This window comes from Musca vetustissima, unplaced genomic scaffold (genome assembly GCF_032173495.1).
Source record: "Musca vetustissima isolate MV318-11 ecotype Yass unplaced genomic scaffold, APGP_CSIRO_Mvet_v1 utg22238, whole genome shotgun sequence".
In the NCBI taxonomy this organism is placed as follows: Eukaryota; Metazoa; Arthropoda; class Insecta; order Diptera; family Muscidae; genus Musca; species Musca vetustissima.
In genome coordinates this window covers 61867-88514 of record NW_026881336.1, presented here as the reverse complement: position 1 = coordinate 88514, position 26648 = coordinate 61867, and the positions used below count along the sequence as shown (strand labels likewise).

At 36.1% G+C, this 26648-nt stretch overlaps 1 protein-coding gene across 1 annotated transcript; it reads right to left on the bottom strand.

Annotated features, from left to right (window-relative positions):
• Positions 1-710: 710 nt before the first annotated feature.
• LOC133327309 (aspartate aminotransferase, cytoplasmic) lies at positions 711-25015 on the bottom strand. The gene is made up of 6 exons (XM_061535873.1): positions 24900-25015; positions 3829-3936; positions 3358-3431; positions 2654-3297; positions 973-1115; positions 711-905 (listed from the first exon to the last, which is right to left on the bottom strand). The coding sequence occupies exons 1-6, from the start codon at positions 25012-25014 to the stop codon at positions 757-759; spliced, it is 1233 nt and encodes a 410-aa protein (XP_061391857.1). The 5' UTR covers position 25015; the 3' UTR covers positions 711-756.
• Between the last annotated feature and the right edge of the window lie 1633 nt (positions 25016-26648).

Here is a 26648-nt window from a genome sequence, read left to right as displayed (position 1 = left end):
TTTTTTTTATTTAGTAAATATCTATCGTATTCGCTTTTTTGTGTATACAATAGATAAGAGCCAAACAGACGAGTGTTTACATAATTTATTTTTCTTTTTTAATAAAGATCTGTGTGGATGTGTTAGTGTCCTGCGGAAAATGCATTTATCAGTAACAACAATTCGTAAAAACACATTTAAAAAATACAATGTTTGTAGTTATACAAATATTAGCAAATTTTTGTAAATTGTAAAGTTATTTGTTTGTATAATTATTTTATATATGTATATATTACTTTTGGCCTGTATACAAATAGTTCAGTGTTTATTTTCATTCATAGGTTATATATGTGTTACTTTTTGGGTGAAGTGAGGAAATGCAAACATTTAACTAGATCTAAATGCTTGAAAAAGTTCATATATAAATAAATCATTTTTTATGAAATTTTGTTGAGTAATGTTTATTTGGCTTTGATTTGTTGTTTGTAAATTCAGTTGTTGTTGTTGTTTGGGACAATTTTCTAATTATAAATTGGGTTATTTTATTGTGTAATAACGAAACGACAAAGTTTTCTCTCAATATCGCACAGGTTTGAATTCCCTAAACTGTTGCATTTCGTTTAACTGAAACCATTTAAGAAATCCCATTTGGGCGTTTAGTTTAGTTTATATTTTCCAATTTCACCTCTTGGAAAAATTAGCACATCTCTTCTGTTTTATTGTTATTTTTAAATAACTTATTAGAAAATATTAATATAACAATTACAGCTGCTAGTTTTACAATTGACTGCCGACACGAGTAACTGCAGCATTAATAGCTTCGGCCACATAATTTACATTGTTCTCGTTCAAACCACACATATTGATACGTCCAGTTTTCAATAAATAGATGTGATATTCATCGATCAAGATGCGTACTTGTTTTTCTGCAAAAACAAAAAGAGATAATTTCTTAAATCTGTAAATGACAATTAAATATAAACACACACATACCATTTAAACCGGTGTAGGAGAACATGCCAATTTGTTGAGTAATATGATTCCATGTACCAGGAGTCTTTAATTCTTCCAGACGAGATCTCAGAGCTTGTCGCATTTTAATAATTCTACTGGACATTGTTTTAATGCATTCCATCCTAAAAAAACAAAACAAGAGAGAAATGAAATGAGGTATTGTGTGGGAGGGTTATTCAAACTCAAAAAGGAGTAAAACTTAGTTAAACGTTAACCCCCTTATGCAAATTCTAATCAAAACAAATAAAAACGTTGTTAGGTTCCCCCACCATTCAAAATATCTAAAATCTGTAGGGGCTTCCAGGAGAAAACGAAATACCTAACTAAAGACAGTCTGGTTGGGCTAGGACCCTGACGGTTGAAAAATATATTGATAGTTGTTAATAAGAAGATTTGAAAAATCTGCCCAAAATACTGAAATTTGGTAGGTACTGTTATATAGTGGGTACTTCTAACCAACTAGAACCCAAAATACAAAAATTAAAGCCAATTAACTTTAAAAAACATGCCCAAAATATCAAATAGTGGGGAATACCATATAAAGGTATAAAGGCCTACAGCGAACCTTAAATGGATAATTTTTGATAGAGAAATTATCCATAAAATCAGAATCCAAAACACCATTATCGGACGCATCCACATGTTGCGAATAGTGAAAAGCCTTCGGTGCGCTGAATTGTATTCGCTATGCAAAATTTTGGTCAATCACATTCACAAAAAATCGGGGGAAACTATATATGGGAACTATATCTAAATCTGAACCGATTTTAACAAAACTTCGCTGATATCAGTATGGGCCTAATTGAGTACTCTGTGCAAAATTTTGTCTCAATCGGAAAAATATTGGGAGTTTGGTGTACCATTCACAAAAAAAAAAAAAAATCGGACGAAACTATATATGAGAGCTATATCTAAATCTGAACCGATTTTAACAAAACTTCGAAGACATCGATCTGGACCTAATTCAATACTCTGTGCAAAATTTTGTCTCAATCGGAAAAATATTGGGAGTTTGGTGCATCATTCACAAAAAATCGGACGAAACTATATATGAGAGCTATATCTAAATCTGAAACGATTTTAGGTCCAAACATCAGTCTGGACCTAATTCAGTACTCTGTGCAAAATTTTGTCTCAATCGGACTAATATTGGCAGTATGGTGCCCCATTTACATAAAATCGGACGAAACTATATATGGGAACCGATTTCAACAAAACTTGACATATATCAATCTAGACCTAATTCAGTACCCTGTGCAAAATTTTGTCCCAATCGGACGAATATTGGGAGTTTGGTGCACCATTTACCTAAAATAGGACGAAACAATATATGGGAGCTATATCTAAATCTGAACGGATTTTCGATGGCGCAAAAAGTGGCTAGAATGTCCGAAGTAAATATAGCCGATCTGATTCTGATCTATTTCCGTCATAGCCGAATCAACCATTCGTAGTATTTAAATACAAATGAAATCAAACTGGTAAAATCTAACAATTTTTAAAGGAAAAAATAGTGAACTTAGTCCTCAACTCTCTTAACTAAACTTGGTACAATATTTCCAATATTTAGCCGATTTAAACTAAATTTAACAAAATACTTCTTATGATAGATATGGTTATAATAAATGTCATCATCCGCAAACGACAACCCCCCACTTACCATTCTTGTCTCAAATCAGCATTATTCAATACCGTCGACACAATACGACTACCAAATGCTGGTGGATTTGAATACATGCCACGAATCAATAGAGTAAATTGTGATTGTACGGCAGATTTGTGGTCGGTGGTATTGGAGACAACTGTCAAATTACCAACACGTTCACAATACAAACCAAAATTCTTGGCAAATGATTGGGCGCAGAAAAGTTCAAAGCCGCGCTTAACAAAATAACGAACAGCCCATGCATCATGATCAGGATCACCACTGGCAAATCCTTGATAGGCCGAATCAAAGAATGGGAATAGCTTTTTACGTTCAATCAAATCGGCAATTTGTACCCATTGTTCTTGGGTAGGATCACAACCGGTTGGATTGTGGGCACATGCATGCAAAATAATAACCGCTCCTTCTGGTGCCTTTTCCAAGTCAGCCAATAGACCATCAATGTCCAAAACACGTTTGTTTTGATCCCAATAACGGTAAGTGTTGGGCTGTTGGAAGCCAGCATCCATAAAGACTTTGTGATGATTCTCCCATGTGGGGTCAGAGTAATAGAAAACAGTGCGATTCATGTGGCGGCGTAAAAATTCTGCACCTATGCGCAGAGCACCTGTACCAGACAGGGTTTGTACACCAAAGGCCTGAAAGAAAATGCTCAATTAAGTTAATGATTCTATTGACTGTATTTTTTTTTAACTAACCCTGTTTTCCTTAAGAGCTGGAGAATCTTCACCCAACAACAATGTAGTAGCTGCTTTGGTAAATGCTTCAGTGCCTGTAAATTAAAAATAAATAGTAGTGTCTGGCGGGTTATTTGGGATACCATTTGTATTTTTTTTTTTTATAAAAACAACAAACTGGGATTAAGCCTGACTATTTTGCAAAAACAAAATTAAAAATAAATATATTTTAGTAATTCCAGCACTTGGTTAATAATGTTCAAATGTTTGTCATTCCTCTGTGATCATTAAGGATTAAATAGCTCGACATATTTTCATCAGTAATTGGCCATTTGATAATTACTTAATTATCAAATTCCCTATGGGTTTAATAATGTTATTTTTATTGCTATCCTCCTTGTTGTGATTACCATTTCCACTTTGAACTTTACTTTGTCCACGAACATACGAACGAATGTAACCACCATTAGTCTTCACACAAAGTATACTCACCTAATACTGGCAAATATTCGTGGTTAATTGCCTCATCACTGGCTATTTTGATTTCGGTTTTACGGACAACAGGCAAAACCCATGGTTTACCCTCACTGGTACGATAGGCTGCAAAAAGAACACAAGAACGAGAAATGGGTGAATTAATTAAATTGTAAACAGAATGGGAGGGAGTATGGAATCAACCAACCACACAATTGCAAAGATTTGCCACAACATGAATCGATGGGCGCAACACGTTAATGAAGGTTGTAATGAAAATTAAACTATCGTAAAAGTTTCCATTGGTATTTGCTTCAGAAATATATGGGTGGTGTCATTAATTAAACTGTTTGTGAAGGGGATATATTAAATAGAATCCCGGCTTAAGCGATCGTATATAATATCAAATAAATCAAACAACAAATAAATAAAAAAATTTCAATTTAAGTCCACGTTCAAAAACAACCCCCATGATATAATATCACCGAGTTGTACCTGATTTAATGTCTCTAAAGCGATTTCCTGACCATAATAATAACGAATTTATGTGGCTTTAATTCCTACATAAACTTAGGTATTTGGTTCTCTTCCGTTTTTTTCTTCTTGCGGTCTATAAACTCAGTTTAACAAGATTGTTGTTACATTAAAGGGGCCTGTTGCGGGAACGAATCCTGCAAATTGTCTAAACACAAACCTGAATTTTGAAGCGCTGTGCCAAATCTGATATGTATGTCAATGGAGTGAAATGTCTTCTAAAATTTTGTAGAGGATTACAAATTTATTAGTAAATTCTCCAAATAAGCAGACCTTTTAGATGGTATGTTTATTTCAGGATAAAATTACGGTAGCGAAAAAAGTGGCTAGAACATCTGAAGAAAAAATATAGAATCGGAATAATTAGGAACGAGAAGAAGAATACCGATCGTCATATCTAGACAAGTTGAGTTGATCTATACATGTGTGTTCGTTCGTCTGTCACAATTATGGACCAATTGTCACAAAATTTTGCACTTAGTACCGGTTCGGACGAAATAAGACCCCTATTCGGTCAATAAATAGGGGATAAAATGGACCAGAGGCCGCAATTATGACCCGAACATCACGAAATTTTACGTGGACAAGGGGATCAGACCAATGAAAAAAGTGGCTAGAACATCTGAAGAAAAAGTATACCGATATACCGATCGCTATATCTAGACTAGCAGAGTGGATCTAGACATGTGTGTGTCCGACCGTCGGTCACAATTATGGACCAATTGTCACAAAATTTTACACTTAGTACCGGTTCGGACCAAATAAGACCCCTATTCGGTCAATAAATAGGGGATCAAATGGACTAGAGGCCGCAGTTATGACCCGAACATCACGAAATTTTACTTGGAGAAGGGGATCAGGCGAAAGAATAAGGATGCGAGAGTTATACTATAATTATACCAAGGTCTATGTATTTTTAAATTTTTTGTATTATCATTAGAACAGGGTGGAAATGTAGCCACAGTTATAAGCCGCACATTACACATTTTTCATGGGGAAGGCGGTCTGGCCAACTAATAAATATTTATATTTAGCGGGTCAAAACCTTTTTTGGAAAACATGCCGCAGAGGAGCGGTTGAAATGCAGTGCAAATATCTCGAAATATTGACCAGACTTGGAATATAGATCCGCATAAACATAGATATAGTTGTGTAGGGTATCATATTTTTTACCCTCAGACTTTTGAATATTGTTTTAGACCACCATGTTTCTATGGACCAAATCCGTTTCAGACAACTTGAAGTCGAATTACAAATGTGCTTCCGTTTGTCTGGTCGCACGATAACACTCGAAGGGAGTAAACGATTTCATTCAAACTTTGTACATCGTAATTTTTCTATCAAACTAAGTTCAAGTTCGTGGAATATCGCTACACTCATTGTGGTACCTACCCTACAAAATGGTAAAAATTGTGGTAAAAATAATTTTTTTATAATATCATGCGTACAGACTATCCGAAACGGCGTACAACCTATTATCATTACCAAGCCTAGATCAAGTTCGAAGATGAGACCCATTGGTCCACACCTTCTGGTGCCTCCCCATAAAGGGTCAAAATGTGCAATATTTACAAATCCAATATCAGGCGAATGGAATGTCTGATTTTAGCAAAACTTTAAACAACCTATTCTCCTTACCAAGACTAGTTCGAGTCCGAAGATGGGACCCATAGGTCCACGCCTTCTGGTACCTCCTTTACAAATGGTCAAAATGTTCTATATAAATAAATCCAATATCTATAAAATAATAAATCCAAACTTTGCACAACCTATTATCTTTCCCAAATCTAGATCAAGTCCGAATCTACATCTATTTGTAAATTTTCTTTTGTTGAAAACACATAACTTTTATAAAACGAATAATAAAACCTGTGTGTAAATCCTCTGCCAACCATAGGCTGAGGGTATATATCTGTCGGCAACCCCAATTGACACAATTTTATTTTATTTTTTTCGTGTTCATTGCTAATTGATGTTCATTGGTGGTGGTTCGCCTACGGCCGGTGACATTGACGACTATAGCATTTATTTTTTGCAAATTTTTTAATAATCTGTACCGTCATAATATATTGAATAAGGAGTACAAAAGTGAACTTTGCTTGCTATATGATTTTTTTAATATAAAAAAATTCACTTTTGAGTGGGGCTTACGGTATCTTATCTGACTCCGCAAAGGTACGAACATTTATATATGGCTAGGGTACAACATTTGAAATACTCAAAGATTTAGAATTTCGATTGGCGAATAGATTAAAATTTTGCGAAATATCGTTTCTAAAGTCCATTTTAGATTTACACATCTATTTTGGAATACATGCAAATCAAGACATGACACGATTAGAAAATTTTTGATGTCACAATAAAACTTCGAAAGGACCGTGTCTTTAAATGGGTTGTTTATTTTGAAAGTGATTTATGTCCATTTTAGGTTCTGATACAAAGTTTGGATTTCTAGTAAAGTAAAATAAATTATGTTATATTTAAGGGCATAATGACACAAACTAAATAAATACCACTTAACAATATTTTTGAAACCAATCAAACACAATCACTTAAATATCTCAATATAGGAAAAAATTGATTTAAATCACCTTAAAAATAAACGACTGAAATAGAGTCAATTCTCAGTATCTGCCAGGACTTAATACAATACTTACCGAACATTCGTGCAGTAAAAAATGTATGTAAGAAACCACTCCCCTGTAAGGAGCAGCATTCAATAGTCAACCCAACCAATAATTCAACCCACTCCGAAATATTCCTTAGATACCCAAATAAATATTGAATAATTAAGATAGAGCCCCCGTCAAAGAGATGCCGTCGTCCCATGTTCAATATTTTGTAAGATTTAAATGCATTTTTTAACCGAAGTAACAGAAATATGGCATATTTTGGTTTTTTTTTTTGACATCAATTCCCCGAGAATTGGTTTCATTCTTCCATTTAAAGTTATTCAGCCTTATTCTGGATATTCGTCAGGGAGAAATCTCGCTTGTGAACAATTTTTCGCTTTCACATTCTCGCCTTATTCTGAATGAATAGGGAGAAGCAAGAAATGCGAGATGCGGATGCGATTTTTCGAAATGGTGGAAATTTGAAATATCAAGAATTCTCTGTAAAACTGCTATGTAATTTATAGAAAATAAATTAAAATTTGAAAATATGGCATGTGAAACAGCTGTTTATTGTTATGATGCAATTTGGTGCAACAACCACAACAGATTATTTCACTACATAATTCTGTGTCGTTTTATTTAATTTCGATATTTTATCTTAAAGTGCCCAATTATTTTATCATATGCTCCTCCTGCTTTATTTTATCCTTCAAATCATGCCAACGATAAATTTGAAAGAAAAATATTTTTTGTAGCTTTGTATTTGTTCTTTCATAATTTTTTTTAGTTTAAAAAAATGAGCCGCCATCAGGCAAATTTTGGCTATGTGGTTTTTCCATAATTTTTAATATTTTTTCTGGAGAGACAGATCCTCACACAAATTGTCTTTATTTCGCCTCCAAAATGCATCAAACTCGGCTTAAATATTTCTTACATCCCGTGGCAATATTTGGTTATGGTGTTTCTACACGATATGTATTTTACATATGTGCTGTCACTTTTTTACATATGGAAATCGAACTCGTCATGTGAAACATACGGAAATTTCAATGTGTCAAAACGATATGCAATTACATATGTATTTTTTTCCGAATAGGACGCGCTCTATTTTCGTATGTGAAACATTAGGAAATCAGCTGTTTGAATGAAACACATTGTTGGAAGAAAATATTTCAATTGTAATTCAAAGAATAGGATGAAAAGGCAACAATTACAAATTATTATTTCGTTTGTAGGTGTTTAATAAAAAAATGATGTTGATTTAAGAAAAAATAAAAGTGTTTTTTTGTTTATAGGTTATGTCATATGTAAAATACATATGCCGATTTGAACACAAAAATAAATGTTTTGTGTACACTGCTAATTTTGACACACATAAGGAATTACATATGGATGAAATAAGTGACAGCACATATGTAAAATACATATCGTGTAAAAACACCATTATCAATAGGATTTCCAATGACATTTTATTTGTTGTTTTTGAGTATTTGATATTCTAAATCATGATTGAATTTGTAGATTGTGTAGATAATTTTCATAAAAATATTTATTACTTATGTTTTTGTAGCCAGCTCTCTTCAAATTTATTAGCGAAAATTTCCGCACAAAATGTCATCACATTTTCCCACTCCCTGTAATCCAGAATAACTATTTTCCCCCAAAGCGAATTTTTTCGCTTTCGAACATAATTCATAATAAAAAGAAAGTCGAAATGCGAAAACATTCACTGTGAAATGTTGTTTAGAATAAGTCGAACGGGAATAGCGAGTAAATTCACGTGGATTTGACATCCAGATATTTGTAGGCAGTTCCCTTTAAAAATATTAGCGAAAATGTCATCACATTCTCCCACTCCCTATAATCCAGAATAACTAATTTTTCCCTAAAGCGGGTTTTTTCGCTTTCGAATTTGATTCAGAATAAAAGGATGGTGAAAATGCAAAAAAAAATCCGCTGCGAGTCCTAGAGTTCAGCATAATTTTTAAGGGGAGGAGCGAACAAGTTCACGGGTAATTGATGTCCAGAATAAGACAGATGCTAACAAAAACTCGCAGCAAATTTTTGTTGAATTTTCGCTTTCCCCTTCTTCTGAATGAAGTTCGAAAGCGAAAACAAATCCGCTATGTGGAGAAATTAGTTATTCTGGATTACAGGGAGTGGGAAAATCTGATGACATTTTGTGCGAAAATGTTCCCTAACAAATAAAATGGGAGCTTACCATAAAAATATATGTAACTATTAATTATTTTTGCGAAAAATACAATTAGAAATCCTATTGATAACGACACATGTCCAACCAAATATTGCCACGGAATGTATAAAAGCAATGAGAAAGACTTAAAACGCCCTTACAGGCAAGATTTTGTTTTCAAATTGATTGTCTCCATGATTTATTTATCGTCATCATTATCGAAAATTCGAAGCTACAGATCCCATTTTTTTCAAATAAGGGGAGCGAGCTAAAGCGAAAAATTTACGCTTGTGAAATAACCTCATGGTGGGCAAAAATTGACCCGTCCGATTCTAACGAAATTTGTTCATTATCCCAATGTTTTTTAGAAATTAATACTACCCAGATATAGGCTAAGTACATGGAATAACAATTTAAACTTTTAAATATACTTACGTTAAAAACCTTTATTATATCTCACAATATGTGTGTGTAAACATAATCTAAATTAAGTGAAATATTATTATTAAGTGATATATTATAAAAATGTAAATAAGCCGACTGTTTTTCATACTGATTGTTCTCTAATGAAACCCATTAAGAGATAGCCAGCATATCAGAACTAATTTTGCTTGTAATTCAATATTGTTATTCTTGTTATAGATTGTTTTTGTTTGTTTGGCAATCAATAGATTACAGACCGAGTTGTTGATATGTTATTAAACATAACAACAAACACGCCAATTGGGGTGTTGGTGATAATTCCGGTATTTCGAATTTTAATCTATTATGTGAAATAATCACTTTCACACTTGAGATTTTCTGATAACGACAACATACATTGTTAGAAAAGGTCAACGATTAATGGCATATTTACTACTTTCAAAAAATGGGAAGTATTTTCAAATATTTGAAATGTACGTATATGTTTGGAAGAAAAGAATTGAAATTAAACTCTTCAGATTACATGAGACCATCAAGATTGCTGAGCAGTCTAAACTTGTAAAGGGACAAACACATACGATGATTCAGGCCTGGCATATTATGTTGGCTTTGCATACAGTAACATCAGAGTCAAACAGTAACGAAAAAAATAAAAATCTCAAAAAGACTTTTATTTTATGACGGAAAAAATAAAAATCCCAAAAAGACTTTTATTTTTGACGGAAAAAATAAAAATCCAAAAAAGACTTTTATTTTTGACGGAAAACATAAAAATCTCTAAAAGAGTTTTATTTTTAACGGAGAAAATAACAATCATTTTTAACAGTTTAAAAATATAAAATGATGGTAACCGATTGTTTAATGTTATCATTCTCCAAACTTATTTCAAGCGGTAGAATAGATTTATTAATATAAGGCTAATAAAGACGTCGGCGGTTCGTTTATCCATTATTCAGATTAATGAATTGAGGGCTATTAATTGGTCGGATGCTTCCGTCTTGGCATATTTTCTCATTATATTCCCAATCCTATCCCATAGAAAGTGATCATTAATCCTTTAAATTATGTTGATAGGGTTTTTATCCTCAAATAAAGCGGAATAATAAACACAAATGTTTGTATATATGGCTAGAATCCGAAAAAAGGATGGTACTCTTATAGGGGGAATGCTAAACAACAGACAATTCAGTTGAAAAAATATTGGTCGTTATTATTATATCGGAGGCTATACCAAAATGCATTTTTCTCCGTAGAAGTTTATTATCCATAACAACCCGGAATGCCAAATTTCGCTAATATGGACCTAGATTGTATAGCGGGCTCAAGGAGAGTCAAAATATGGACCTATATTGAAATTTTTTGCGAGCCAATCGCTTACCCAAAACAAAACATCCTAGTATGTTAGATTAGAGTAAGTGCCACTGTCGAAAGACAGTCGCTCCACTAAGTGACATATAGTCCATTTTGATCATCCTAAAGACGTTGGATGCTAGCAAGTATAGATAAAATTGATGGAAAAAGTAGAAGTTAAGACTGGATGTCCAGAATAAGGGTGATAAGGGAGCTGACTACAAAAATATAAGAATTAAATAAGTATTAAATATAATTATGAAAAATATCTACACAATACTTATTCTATAAGACGATTTTGTATTTTATCAGCCTTATTCTGAACATCAATTCACCGTGAATGTGTTCGCTCTTTCCTTTAAAGTTATTCTGAACCAGAACTCGCAGTGAATTTTTTCGCATTTTCACTTTCCCCTTATTCTGAATTAACTTCGATAGTGAAAAAATCCGCTTTGGGGAAAAATCAGCTATTCTGTGTTAATTTTTGGCTAATAAATTTAAAAGGAGCTGACTACAAAAATATACATAAGTATTAAATATTTTTATCCAAAATGTCGCCACAATAGTTATTCGATGACCATTTCGAACATTATAAATATTTTAAACTCAAAAACATTAGAAATCCTATTGATAACGATGCACGCTCAAACAAATATTGCCATGGAAGTTTGAGTTTGAAGCGAAATAAAAACATTTTGTGTGAGGATCTGCCTCTCCAGAAAAAAATATTAAAATTATGGAAAAACCACCAACCTAATCAAATTTGCCTAATGAGCCGCTAACCAATGGCGAAACGCGTCGCATAATGGTAACTGCGTAGGTTCTATCTCTGGCTTTCCTTTTCATTGCGGAACATCGATCATCGGAACAAATCCTGTTTGCCCTAGCAGTGAAAAACTAAAATAAAAATTCTGAAAGAACATAATACAAAAAATATTTTTTCTTTCAAATTTATCGTGTGCATGATTTTAGAAGCGAAATAATTGGCATGTCCCCGGGCCGCCCCCCCCCCCCCTACTTACGTCCCTGCTCCACGCCCACATAGCAATAACTAATAGATCAAAATCGATTCTCATAAATTTCAATGCAGTTATCTATTGACCCAAACAAACGAGCTGTGTCAAATTGCATGGCAAATAACTCTTCCCATTACAATAACCGTTACGTTTTATTACGCCAATGCATTTTGCCATTGACGTATGATACGTATATATATATATAGACCCCAGCATGGAAGGGAACCCCTTGGCAACTGATAAAGAAAGCAATACTCCATGAAAAACGTGTGTGGCTATCGCAAATCACATGACGACAACTATATGCTTGTCAAAGAATGAACAATATAGTATATACTGCAAATGACAAATAATAACAACAAAATAAATTAAATGCGTCGCGTTGTGAATATATGCTTAATGAAAATAAACTATAAAAACAAATAGTATAATAAAAATAAAAACAAAAATCAGAACTAAAAAAAAAATAAACTACTATTAGAACACAATTTCCACACACTATATTTATGCGTGCGTATGTGTGTATAAAACAATAAACTATGCAGGGTTATCAGCAATTATCAGTCATTCCATATTTTTGTTTTTTTATTATTTATATATAAAATCATCAATCTCGAATAATAATAATTTAAAATCAAAACAGATGAAATTATTTCCGTTTGTTTCTTTTTTTTCTTTTTTCATTTTTTTAGCAAACTTTTTACAATTACTAATAATAATAATGATTATAATTATAATAAAATAAGTTTATTTCTTGTTTAAATACAATAAATTTAAATGAGAAGAAAATATTGATCTAAACGAATAATTATTGATGTTTTTAAACAAAGAAGTAGTAGCAGAAGAAGAAAAAATCAATATTTAATTACTTATTTAAAACTGAAATATGCAGTGGGGGGGAGAGAGAGTGAGAAATAACATAAGACAAAGCAAGCAAAAATTGTATGAATGGTAACTTGATGACGGTGCGTCTTCTGTGTGTTTGGCTGGTTGGCTGGCTAGCTGGCAGGTTGTCTTAGGAACAGGATGAACAAAGTTATTGCTCTTATTCAGTGGTTATAGTTTACAAATTACTTGGGGTTTCAAGTAGTAGTTTGCGATCATCGATCATCTCGTAAAAAAATCAAAACATGGGGTAGGGAGTGGGTAATAAAAGTACTTCATTCAGATCTTTGTCATCCACTCTATGAGTAGAAGAAAAGTCTATCTTTAAATGTGGGGAAGGACCTTGCTTGGAATATGTAAGTAGTATTAAGACGTCATTATTTATTGTATTTGTATTTTCTTTTGGGCATTTCTTTCTTGTTATCATTTTATTTACCACTTTTTGGCACAAACTTGTGAAAAAAACTGTCGAATTCAAAATTTACAAAAGAAAGGATTGAAATGAATTGAGTTTTGTTTTCTTGAATTGAATTGAGTTCATATTGATTCAATATCCAACTAATTACAATAACTTGTTATGTGTATTTGTTGTTGTTGCTCTTTTTGTTTTCAATTTTATTATAATTTAAATTTATAAGCATGTTTTCTTTCTCGTTTTTGTTTTTTCTTTCTTTTTTGTTTGTTTTGTTTTAATTGTGTACAGGCGTTGAGGAATGTTGTATACTCTTTTCCAATGCTTCCAAGCTTAGGGCCTGGTTCATGTTCAATAACGGCAGCTTTCCTGCAGAAGCCTTGGCCAAAACTTCAGGCGAAAACCATTGAGCCAACACATTGCTTGTGGGGGACAGACGTCCGTCCGCTTGGTAATTTAAATTCGTGGCAGAATTGTTGTCATTATTGGCCGATGGTGGTTGCTGATGATGGGCGAGTTGGGGTTGTTGTTGCTGGGCAACGGCAGCAGCAACGGCCATGTCCAAGAATGGATGTTGCTGGAACATTTGATGTTGTTGACGATGCAATTCCATTGAGCGTTGTTGCTGTTGTTGTTGTTGGAACAAGTGATGTTGTTGTTGGTGGTTGTTTTGAGGCGATTGATTTTGCAAGAAGTGTGCTGGGAAGGGATGTCCGCCCAACATAGCTTGTGGTGGTTGCTGGGGCTGCTGTTGTTGTTGTGGAAATTGTTGCATTTGTCCCACATTGGCTTGGTTCTGAGCATTTTGGGTGTCATTCAAGTGGTTGGGGATTTGTTGCTTAAGTTGATTCTGTGGATGTTGGATGACTTGAGATACGGGACCTTTAAGTATAGGTCTTCCCATCGGCTTGTTCATAGCATTCAACATTGATGGATGAGCTGGGGCGGCAGCCGGGCCGCCAATAAAGCCGGGTGGCCACTTAAGGCCAGCCATTTGTTGATTTCTCAAATGTGGTGGGAGCATTTGAGGACTGCCGACCTCAGGATTTGGTGGCATTGGTTGGGGTTGCTGTTGTTGTTGTTGCAAATGTTGGGGATTTCCGGCTCCGAGTATCATTCTAGGCGGGTTAATATGCTGTTGAAGTTGTTGTTGCTGCTGCTGCTGTTGTTGCTGTTGCTGCTGCTGCTGTTGGGAGAGTTTTATCATGTGTTGTTGCAGAGGAGGTGGCGTTTGAATTGGTGGACCAGACAAATGGGATTGCTGTTGTTGTTGCTGCTGCTGTTGTTGTTGAAGTTGCTGCTGTAGCTGTTGATGAAGCTGCTGTTGTTGCAACTGATGTTGTTGTTGCTGCTGCTGTTGTTGTTGCTGCTGTTGTTGTTGTTGCTGCTGTTGTGGCGATGCCATTGGCATTGGCGTTTGCTGAGTGTTGTTCTCTTTCTCTGCCGTCATTTTACGTAAAACCGAAGTTGGCGTAAAGGCCAATGGTGTAGGCGAATGTACAGGCCTGGCTTGTTGCATAACATGCATAATATCACCGGGATTTGGCTGTTGCTGCGTTGCTGGGGGTTGAGATTGTTGCTGCTGTTGTGGCTGTTCCTGCTGCATGTGATTACCCATGATTGGCGACATGAGATGAGGATGATGCCCACCCAGTTGCATATTTTTGTTGACCATTGCACCACCCTGTTGTAGCTGATACTGAGGCGATGGCTGTTGTGGTGGCATTCGATGATGTTGGGGCGGTATCATTTTCAACATTGTCTGGTGGCGCCGCATCATGGCCTGCTGATGCATTAACTTCAGCATGTCTTCATGATCCAGCATATTGAGTGGTGGTGGTGTTGGATGCGGCATTCCGTGCGGAATTATACCGGGTGGTAACATACCAATTGGTGTTGGCATGGGAGGCATATGTTGCTCACCACCGGGAGGAATCATTAAATTCATTGGCATATCTAATTTAGGTTTGCCGCCCAATTGATCCAACAGTTTTCTGAATGCTCCAATATCTTGTCCGGACATCTCATTTGCTTGTGAACCATTTTCGGCGTTCCGCATCTGCTCCTCAGGGGGAAGAGGACGACCGTGCATTATGAAACCACCACCGATTTCGCCGCCATTTCCAGCCTCTGGACCACCAGCATCCATTTTACGCATTCTTGCCTCCAATTCTCCAACGCTAAGTGGCGCCGGCATTGCTGGAAACCCTTTGGGTAACTCTGGTGTGGGCACATTACCGCTTTTAAAGAATGCCATCAGGGATGAGTTTACATCATGATGATTTTCGTTAAGGTCAGTATTTGTAGGTGGTTGTGGTGGTGGAGGTTGTCGTTTTTCTTCTCCAATTAGTGGCGAAGTTATGTCATTTGTTACATCGTTGTTATTATTAGTTTCACTGCTATTGCGGAACCAACGGCTGAAACGTGATGATCCAGCAGATTCGTTGAATGGCAAAGACGGCTGATGGCCCCCACCGATAAGGGTACTCTCCAAAGTATCGATATTAAGGAATCTTTCAAAGAATTGTTCCGTTATATTCACGGCATCGTTCGGAGGTACTGAGACTGTTGCAGCAGCCACCGCCGCGGCATCTTCAGCGGCAGCTACAGCGACGGAAGCAGCCACAACTTGTTCGGCCTGTTTTTCCATAGTGTTGTCCAAATTTACATTCGCATTGAGGCTTGAATTTGCCGAAGAGTTCTCTTTGGGCGATGAGTCCTTGTGTTCCACAGTATTGGCATTCTCTTGCGCTGCATCGGCAGCTTCGGAGTCTCTGACTTCATATTTAGCGTTGTTTTCGGAGTTTATGGCTTCTTGAGAGTCGTCTGCTTTATCTTTGGTTGATGTATTCAAATTCAAATTACTGCTACTATTGAACAAGGAACTTTCCGAATCTTTTCGATCGCTTCCGGGTTTTCGCTCTCGGTCACCATTTGCTCTCGCAGGCTCTGTCACGTCGGCCATATCCATTTCCTCGAAACCACGCAATTCGATTGTATCATGCTGAGAAGTTGGGCCTTCACTAAGCCATTCGGGTTCGTCTTTACTGTACCTGTTGTACTCTCGCGATTCTCGCCTTTCACGAGGGGAGCCAGCTCGAATATCTCTTGCTTCGCGAAAGTCCTTAAAATCACGATGCTCCAGGACACTACTGCTGCCGCCCATAAAGCCTCGGCTACGAAACGACATAGTACGTTGCCCGGCCGCAGTGCTGCTATCGTACTTATCAGTTTCACCGGCGTCGGCTGAAACATGGCGATCATAGTGGGGCCTTTCTGAGTTCCGGGCATCACCGCCAAAACGCGCTGAGGTGTTGCGAAGATTCAATTTGTCAACACCAATCCCAGTAACAGGACTGTCACTGTATCTACCCTGCGGCGTTAACAACTTCTCCTTTTCACCACGCTTGCCGTCAGCGGGTGGTCGCAGAGCACCCCCACCAAAGAAGCCATTTTCCCGGGGCACAAGACGACCACTGCCTATACGCCGTGCGTAGGTTAGCTTCTTATTGCCACCAGGCCCACCAAAACCCAATGGCCAATTTTGCTGAGTCTCCGCATATGGATCATCTTTGCTAGGACGTGCATTAGGCGAGGTCTTATACATACCAACAGGTTTCAAGAGCTCCTTTCGTTTGAGATTACTTCCTCCAGACAAACCATGGGAATCAGCAGCAGCTTTGTGCTCATCGTTACCATCGCTGCTGTCATTGTCGTTGTTAGTACCACCACCGACACTACTAGCACTGGTGCTGCGCAGATTCGGTGCGGTTTGCCCGTCGGCTGGCTTGCCGGGCAGAGTGTCCGAGCGACGCTTAGCAAAGGCCGGCATCAAATGGGAAGAAGATATGCTACGATGATCAATATAACTGCCGATGCCACCACTGCTGCCACCTAAAGAACCGGCAGGGTGTATAACACCACGTTGAGGATTCATAAATCTTGGACGAACAGTACGTTTGCTAGCCAACAACGATGATGGTCCACCCATCATATGGGGCGGCTGGTGAAGGCCACCCACATAACCTCCACCGCCGGGACCATCATTAGTCAATTCATAGGCCGTGTCATCACCACCAATGCCGTCGCAACCACCACCATCATTCGAACAGCAACCCGGTCCGCCCGTACAATTGCCATACTGATTGCCATTATTCGGCGCTTTCCACAGGCCCAAATACTGTAACTCGTTGCGTAAGCGGCACGTCCATATGGACAATATCTGCAGTTCAGGTTTTAGTGCACATTCGGGATGTTGCAACGAGTGATGCTCTTTACGTAGGGCTAACAATGAGCGTCGCGAGTAACGTATTAGGTCTGTATCGGTTGACGATGATGACGGTGCGCCATTTGTGACGGAAGATTGCACGGTGTTCGGGGCCGATGTTGTGTTATCGTCGAAATCTGAAATTGCGTTGGAGACTTGGTGTGCACTACTACTACTGCTTCCAACGTCATTGATTGCGCAATGTTGTTGATCATTATAGGATTGTCCAGATATTGCCACGTCGTGTTCAGCAGACATCATCAATTTGTTGGACTCTATGGAATTGAAGTCATTTGTTTAGTTTGAAAAGTTCAATTAGAAACAAATGTGAACACACGCACTCACTCACATATTTTCGTTTTATTTGTTTCAATCATTCACAAAAGCAACAACAACGACGACGAACCCATTATTAAAAATTGATTGTTTATTAAGCTTGCAGAAATCTCTTTAGAAATACAACAAAATTTTGAAGTGTCAAAAACAGATGTACCCCGACAACAAGGCATCATCATACCATATAAGTCGGCTTTGGAGACATTTCAAGTATATCAAATAACAATAAAATAAATAAAGAACGAAAATTTAAAATATGATGTTGGTGCCTCGAAGGGCACATTATCCACTAAGTTAAAACAAAATTTTTACAAATTTAGTAATTTGCTATTTCGAGAGGCGATAATGAATCCTACGTATTTGTAAAATAACATAACTATCTGTGTATTCTAAATATTGTCAATTAATAACCAAAGTAATCTTTTGTAGAAAGTTGTTGACCTTTTTTGTGTGGGAAAACTTAGTAACAATGTTGTTCCACAAGAACGACGAAACTTAAAGAAGCCTATATGATGTCACCTGAACTAGCTAAATATACAATCCAATTTTAACATCGTCAACAAAAATAACATTAACAATAAAAATGTAGGAAGAAAAGATGGAGATATGAAGAAAATAGCCAAACAATTTAGTAGATATTTTCCTACGATTTCGTTTGTATGTCATTGAAAGAATGCGATTTAAAATGGATTCTATCATGGCAGAATCGTAAAAGGTCATATATAGTTTTCAGTACAGGCAACACTATTTATTGAATGAATGAACTCACGAAAAACACATCAACACATTCCACCTTTTCGTAGACTACAAAACCGCATTCGTCAGCCCAATCCGCTCAAAGGTGTTTAAAGCCATGTCGTCTGCGTTTGGCATTCCTGCAAATACGGCTATGCAGGATAACATTAACTGGTACAAGGTCAGCAGTTAAAGTCGGAGAGGAGCTCGAGTAGCCTTTTATTTATTTATTTATTTAAACTCTTACATGTACACAAAGCCTTATTTGGCCAATTATTATGAATACATTATGCAAAATCGTTAATATATGGTTCGGTTTAATACCGAACGAAGATTCAGCAAGGTAACAGCTTCTAGTGTGACGTTTTTAACATCTTGCTAGGAAACAGAAATGACACTCTGTACACCAAACAAAACATGTTACTCGCTTAAGCCAACGACATCGACATAATGGGGCGAACATTGCAAGCGGTAACAGCAACCTTTGAACGAATTGAGAAGAATTCAGCCAAAGTGGCGCTGACAGTAAATGGCGAGAAGGCAAAACTGATGATATCAACGCACAAGATGTCCCGTAGACTCGGACCAACTATGGAACTTGAAAACTGCAGCTTCGGGGTAGTCAAAGAATTTGATATACCTCGGTACCCCATAAATAAAACGAATGACATCAGTTTTAAAACTCGGAGAAGGATAATGTAGGCCAACAGATGCTACTATGGTCTGAGTAAACAATTCAAAAACAAGGCCAACTACCGCCAGACTAAACTAACACTCTACAAGACGATGATACTACCCGTTCTGTTATATGGATCAGAAGCATGGGTACTTGCATGAGGCAGCTCTTGGAGTGTTTGGGAGAAAATGTCTTCGAAAGAACTATGGGGGGATCTGCGATGACGGTGAATATCGTCGTCGGCTGAAACATGATGTCCATATAGTCCCGGACATAGACGTATCGAGCTGCAGCGGCTATGTTGGCTAGGTCATGTTGTGAGAATGAAAGAGGATACCCCAGCACTAAAGGCATATAAAAGCGAGCCAACTGATGATTCATGCAGAAGGGGGAAGGCAACGAATTCGATGGAAAGATCAAGTGGAAGATAACATTTCGGAACATGGTCTTTCCGATGCGCCTAGAAATCTTTTTAAGCTCGTCTTATGGAACAAGTAATGGGAAGCATCAAACAAAATAGGACCTTAAACATACTGAAAAAGACACGAGAAACACATGTTTTTAATTTTCAAAATACCGCATAGTGGGGCTACTGTCATATGGGGCTAGTCAAAACGTAGATCGATATTTTTAATTTTCGCTAGTGAGAATATTGACACCCAAATAATACCAAATTACAGCCAAACACCAAAATACCGATTATTAAAATAAATCATTATATGGAGGCTATCCGGAAACATGGGTCAATATTAACAATTTTTAGTACGGCGATGTGCTGTACAATGAGAACCTAAAATACCAAAATACAGCCAATTTGGTTGAAAAACGTGTCCAAGATCTCGAATATTGAAATATACCGCTAAATGGGGGATACACTGAAACTTGTGTCAATATTATTAATTTTTACTCCGGAGATGTGCTATACAATAAAAACGCAAGGTAGCAAATTACAGTCAATTCGGTTGAAAACGTGCTAAAAGTCCCCAAAATATCAAATATTGTCGGATGCCGTTATAATGGGGCTACAACAAAACGTGGACCGATATATCGTATTTGCAATACCACTCATACTAGAATTACTAGCAATGTCTGTGCAAGAGCTCTATATTAAATATTACGATCTCTATCATGATTTCAAAAGACGGACATACGTAAATCAAAATTGACTTATATACTGATCAAGAATATATATACTTTGTGGGTTAGGTTGTGGCGTCTCCGGTGAATACTTCGAGGTGTTGCAAACAAAATGACAAATTTTATATACACTCAATCATATTGTCCTTTAACATAATAATTTGCCATACAAAAAAATCATTCCGATGTGTGATAAATTTAACAAGATACCCTCGATATTTTTCATTGTCTCAGAAAATTGTGTATAAAGGGAAAACTACTTTGTGGAGCTTGACTCTCACGGCCGAAGAACCCACATGTCGCCTTTCTTCTAAAATGTATCCCTAAAGATGGTCGACGATGTCAAAATACAAAATACAAACAATACAAGACAACAAATTTCTAGGTTATCCTTATCATTCCACAAAAGGATTGTATCTCCAGTAGGACTGTTACAACAACACCATTTATCGGTTACACTTATTTAGAAAAAATAAAACAAGAAAATGAAGGCCAAAACAAAGTATCGGATCTCCATTCATTCCAAATGTATTTTCATACTCAAATTCATTGGAAATTGCATCTAGTGTGTGTGAGTGTGAACTAATTAACATCTCATTGAGAAGAAATGTTATTAATTGGATTCACAACACACATTGTGCTCAAGTAGGTATAGCATATCGCGTTTTCCCGTTCTGTTTTAAAATGTTCACACATATTCTTTTCGTATTATTTAACAAATAGATTATACATTGTCACATTTTCGATATCTCAATTAGAATGCAAACAAAACTATCAGATCAGTAGTAGCAACAATATATTCAATAGCTATTGAGTATGTATATGCGCGCACACACAATATTATCTCATTTAATATGATTTACACGGCTATAATAGATTACGATTCTGATTATTTTTATTGCTTCAAATCGTGATAAAAGAAACCCGTATAAAGATTATTAAAAGCGTATGATTAAATTTGTGAATGTTAGCGCGAAATTCGATTTGTTCTACATCAACTAAAAATATCATTTCGTGTATTACAGAAGTGGTTCAGTAAACTTTTCAGGAACTTATAATGTATATTTGAAGTTTATACATTTGTAAAGTAAAAAACGTATACAAATGCAACAGTCTTGCATGGTATAACAAAACATCTCTGTGTTTTGTTCTATAAATATAAGTAACATTTTTAATACGTGGTCATACACACACACATCGGAAGGTTTTGTTTCCAATACCAAAGAAAGTAAATAATAACTCAAGCCATATCGTATACTTATCAATTGTTTACTTGAAGCACCTGGGTTTGCGATTTACCTACCTGTTGCATACGTTATCTGAAGGGTACACACACAGTCAGTTAACAACAGCAACACAATAATTACTCTAAACGTTTCTTCAATAACAAGAAATGAAATTAAATTACATTTTCATTTTGTTTTATTTTTTTACACTTTGATGGGAAAAATTTATATATAACCCTTTGAACCGCGATTTTCCACTCCAATAAAAGAAATATCGAATATATTTATATTGCCTTAGTCTGGGTGACTATATATGCCGATATAGTCACGAATCCTATGTTGTATTTTTTGTGTTTTCTTAAGTATAATCCAAGTAGAAATAATAAAAATTGTCGTTATTCATGTTATAGAGGTTAGGTTAGGTTTGGGAATGTGCAGTCACTTATGAGGCTGCAGCACTCTAAGACCGTCAGGTCCATTGTGATTATAGGGAGAGTTTTATAGGGGAGAGAAGATTGGGGAAATAAAGAGAGGTGAGAAGCTTACAAGAAAACGTAAGAAGGTATGTTTGAAATAATATCGATGGCTATAGAGATCGCACAGAAGATATATTACGTGGCAATGTTGCACTTTCCCAACCACTTTAGGTTTCTAATTATGCTGTAGATTGGAGCAGATTCAGTTGTTGAGATGAAGCTAAGACTCGGTTGAAAATGAGCACCCACTAGTCTCTGTCGCCTGTAAGATAGGGCTGGACAGTGACACAGAAGATGCTCAATTGTCTCCGTCAACGCAGAGTCTACAGTAATCGTATCATGATCCCATTTACTCGTAAAGGCCCTGATATTGCAATGACCAGTAATGATTCCTGTCATTACTCTTATTTCAGCTTTGCTCAGGTTCAACCGTAAGTGTGTCCTTTTGGTAGACAGAGTCGGCCAAATGGATCTTGACACATTGCACCTAGGTTCGTTGTGCCAAAGTTCATAGGCTCTTTCATCGAAGAACGCCTCCAAGTTCCGGTAAAGATTACATATGGGTGGTTTGATTGAGTCGTCAATTGCTAGATCAGTGGATTGGGACCCTTGTCTAGCTAATTCGTCTGCTCTCTCTCATTACTCAAGATGTCACGGTGTCCTGTTACCCAACACAGCCCATAGCTGTAAATTCTTCCAAAGCTGCTCTACACTTGAGGACGGCCTCAGATTTGATATAACAAGATTTGATGGCTTTACGAGCCGCTTGACTACCCACGAAGATAGTCACCGGTCCAACGACCTCTGCATCCAGACTTTTTATCAATTTCGTTAAAAAAGGGAGTACCAACACGCTCGGCTCCCTGAGCCTAATTTTAATCATAGTTGCCCGAAACCGAAATTACTCTGGAAATTGTTTAATGAATGGAAGTTTACTAAAAAAATAAAAAAGCTTTATGATTGGTCAAGGATATAGGTTACTTTAAATTTATATAAAAATATAGGGAGCAATCCAAAAAGTGGACCTATACCGAGAATTTTGGACTTGTAAACAAAATACAAATTTCAGCAAATTTTAATGGAGATTATTTCTAAAATCTCTAAATTGACAATGCATGGTAGAATGGAACATGTGTATAAAAATCTTCAAAAAAACGCAATTTACAGGATATAATTCCGGGTGGGGCCGCTAGATCAATATTTCGTATGCGTCACGTTCACGCTAGATATTAAAAATACCAATTAGGCGGGGTATTTAGGGGGTAGTCCTAAATGCGGGCTGATAGGTTTCATTCTCGAACCTGACTTTATAGTTTTTTATCTCCATATCCACCGAAGGTAGAATGATTACAGCATATGACTTAATCCTCTTAGAATTGTATACTTTGTAGGGTATAATTGTAGGACAACGTTTTATATATATATATATATATATATAAGGGGGTTTTTTGATGTTAAAAAAAATTAACAATAATGAAAAAAATTCTGTGATTTTTAAAAATGCAGAATAATTCTTGTGTTTACCCGGGGCTACACGGTAAAGTGGACCTATATTTATAATTTTTAGTTGAGAGATTTAGTACCGATTAACAAAACAAATCAATATTTTTATTATCGCTTCTAAGGACCAATTCCGCCGATTATAAACGATTTCGTCTGTACTCGTTTTAATTTTCTGTGTCTTATCAAAAATTTCCTATTTTGACAATAATTTCGTTAATCCGTTAATAGAAGAAATTTCTAACAACCATTCCATCACTGTTGAATAGAATTTTAATTTAAATTTCGTACGCCTAGTCGAAAATTTGACCTGTTTTTAGGCGGAAAGACTTTATAAAAAAATAGTTCGAGTAGAACTGAGCGTTCGATGGCCGAATGTTACACCACCTGTCAAGCAATAATTTGTAACCGATTTTCAAGCTATATGTTTGAAATGTGTTTTATACGGTTATATAATACAGGGTACAAACTCGATTTCCCAACAGTATAAAATATTCCCATAATTATGATAAAAATATGTACTCTGGACAATTAAAACAAAATCGAATACTTTTTTTCCTAAAATAGAAACGATTTCTTCTCCTTTGTTTTAAATTAATTATTCAAATTTCCCATAACAGAGCTTTCAATAAAATTGCTTTCATTCAAAATTACAAAAATATGAATTTTCTACTACGTTTAAATTTTTCATGAAAAGGTTTTCTATGGCAATTGTTATTGTTTTCTCCCTTCTCCATATGACCTTTACTGTGACCTCTATTTGTCGTTGAGACTACTTGGAACAAAGAAGATGATGATACTAGTATTCAACCATACATCATCAGAAGTGTTCATCCACTTCTCGACATTAGATGGGGGGAACAAAAAATATAAACATCAAATACAAATTTGCGTATATAAATAAGAAAACAAAAAAAATATAAGACGTACAATATTCATTAGAAGTAAAAAAATGTATTATAAATATGAATTTGTTTTCAAAAAAAAAAAAAATAGCAAAACAGAATCTGCAAATAATTCCCAACCCGCACAGCAGCAGCAATGAATGCAAAACAATCACGAAGCTGCGACACCCTGAGGTGTACACCGACAATTGTTAAAGTGTTACGGAAGTGTGTGTATGTACTTTTCTCTCTTTCATCATTAGTCGGCCAGTCAGCCACCCAAATAAGCGGAAGATGTTGGGGAGGGAATACTATGCATGTATGTAGTAAAAAAATATGACAAATACAATTATGAAAGAGGAAGAAATCGCTTGCAACTGCGACCCCAAACAATATTGTAAGCTAAGCTATTCAACAACTTACCTCCCACACCCAAGTTGGCCTTTTTGGGATGATTATCCTCTTGGAAAGCACGATTCAAGGCAAATACCTCAATGGCTGGACCTTGTTCGACACCAGAAAAAATTGAGCTGGACATTTTTGTGTTGTTGATTGTCGTTCAATGCAAACGCAAAAAGAGATTTCAAAAGCGAAATTTATTTCGTTTTCTCAAAAGGCCGAAAAACTAAATTTAAATAATTTTTTAATTGCAACTTTTTTTGTTTAGTTTCTTTTTCAACTTTTTCACAAAACCGCAAACAGCGCAAAAAAGGAATAGAACAACCGGCTATTTTTCGTTAATGAAAATTATTTAGAACGAGAAACCAATATACAAAAACAACAAAATAATGATGAATAACTTCAGCGAAAAAACAACAGTACTTTAAATAGGCGGTGGTGTATACAGCCAAGCAGGCAACCGTATTATGTGACAGTCTGACGACCACTAGAGCTAAAACATTAACGGGCGATAACTGAATGAATGTACATTTGATGTGGAAAGTAAATATGTATGTACGACCATACGACGACGATGACGCTGGCTGCGGCAGCAAAATCCGAAACGGCAGCGATAAGACGTCAAGTGCAAAAAATACAAAAATCAGCAATACAACAACTTAACTGCCAGAGCAGCAGTCGCTGCTGCTGCCACTGCCACTGCGTTTTTACAATTCATGAGAAAGAACCTAAATATACGAACGTATTCGTATACAAACAAAAACAAGAAAATATAACGGCAACGAGTTAATGACGTCGACGATACGGCTGCGATAATTTGTATTATGAACTGGTGTTGTTTTTGTTGTTTTGTTGGAGCAACGGATGTGGATGATAATTGAAATATCTGTATATATAGTGATTAGTCGGTTGGATGGATGTTTGGTTGTGTACTTTATAAAAGTATTGGAAAAACAATCAATAACAATTATTTGTTTGTTAAACAAAATGGGCACATATTTCTCTCTCTCTTCCTTTAACAAAACCCCATCACATTGGCGACGCTTCAAGTTGTAAACACAACTCTCTCGCACAAACAAAAACGCACACACACGAGTCTTTTTTACCTTACCTAATTCACCACCCTCCTTGCTAATCGTATTTCCTACACATAAGATTTCAGATTTTTGACACAATTTTTTGACAGTTCCCTATTTTATCATTTCAACCTGTTTTCTTCATTTTCATTTTTTGTTCTTTCATGATCTGTTTTGTGCCGTCGTTGTGGGTCATATTACTGTATTGTCTTTTTGGCAATACATTTATCTGTTTTTTGGCACTTCCACTTAATTATTGCTGAATTTCATTGTTGTATTATCTTTAAGAGTTTCTCTTTTGGTTCGTCGTTTTTGTTTCTTGGTGTTTTGCAATTCGTCCGTTGTTGTTTGTTCACAATAAAATTTCGACGCTATTGTGAATGATTGAAGACATTTTTTACATTGCACTCTTCGTCTCATTCACGCACACACACACTCACTCACACAATAATCAGAAATTTTATTTTTTTCACTTACCACTGTGATTATTAACCTTTGCTCTATTTGTTGTTACTGGATTGTTTTTTCTCTATCCTGGAGAGATATGTCCGAAGTCCTTTCAATATTCTAGGATGCGTTTATCGACTATTCCCTTGTATGGACAACAGTTTTTTTCCTTTTCGTTTCTTTGCACTTCTTCGTTTGCTTTGCTTCTTCTGTAGTGGGTCAACGTCGTCGTAGTGTTTGCTCTCGGTTA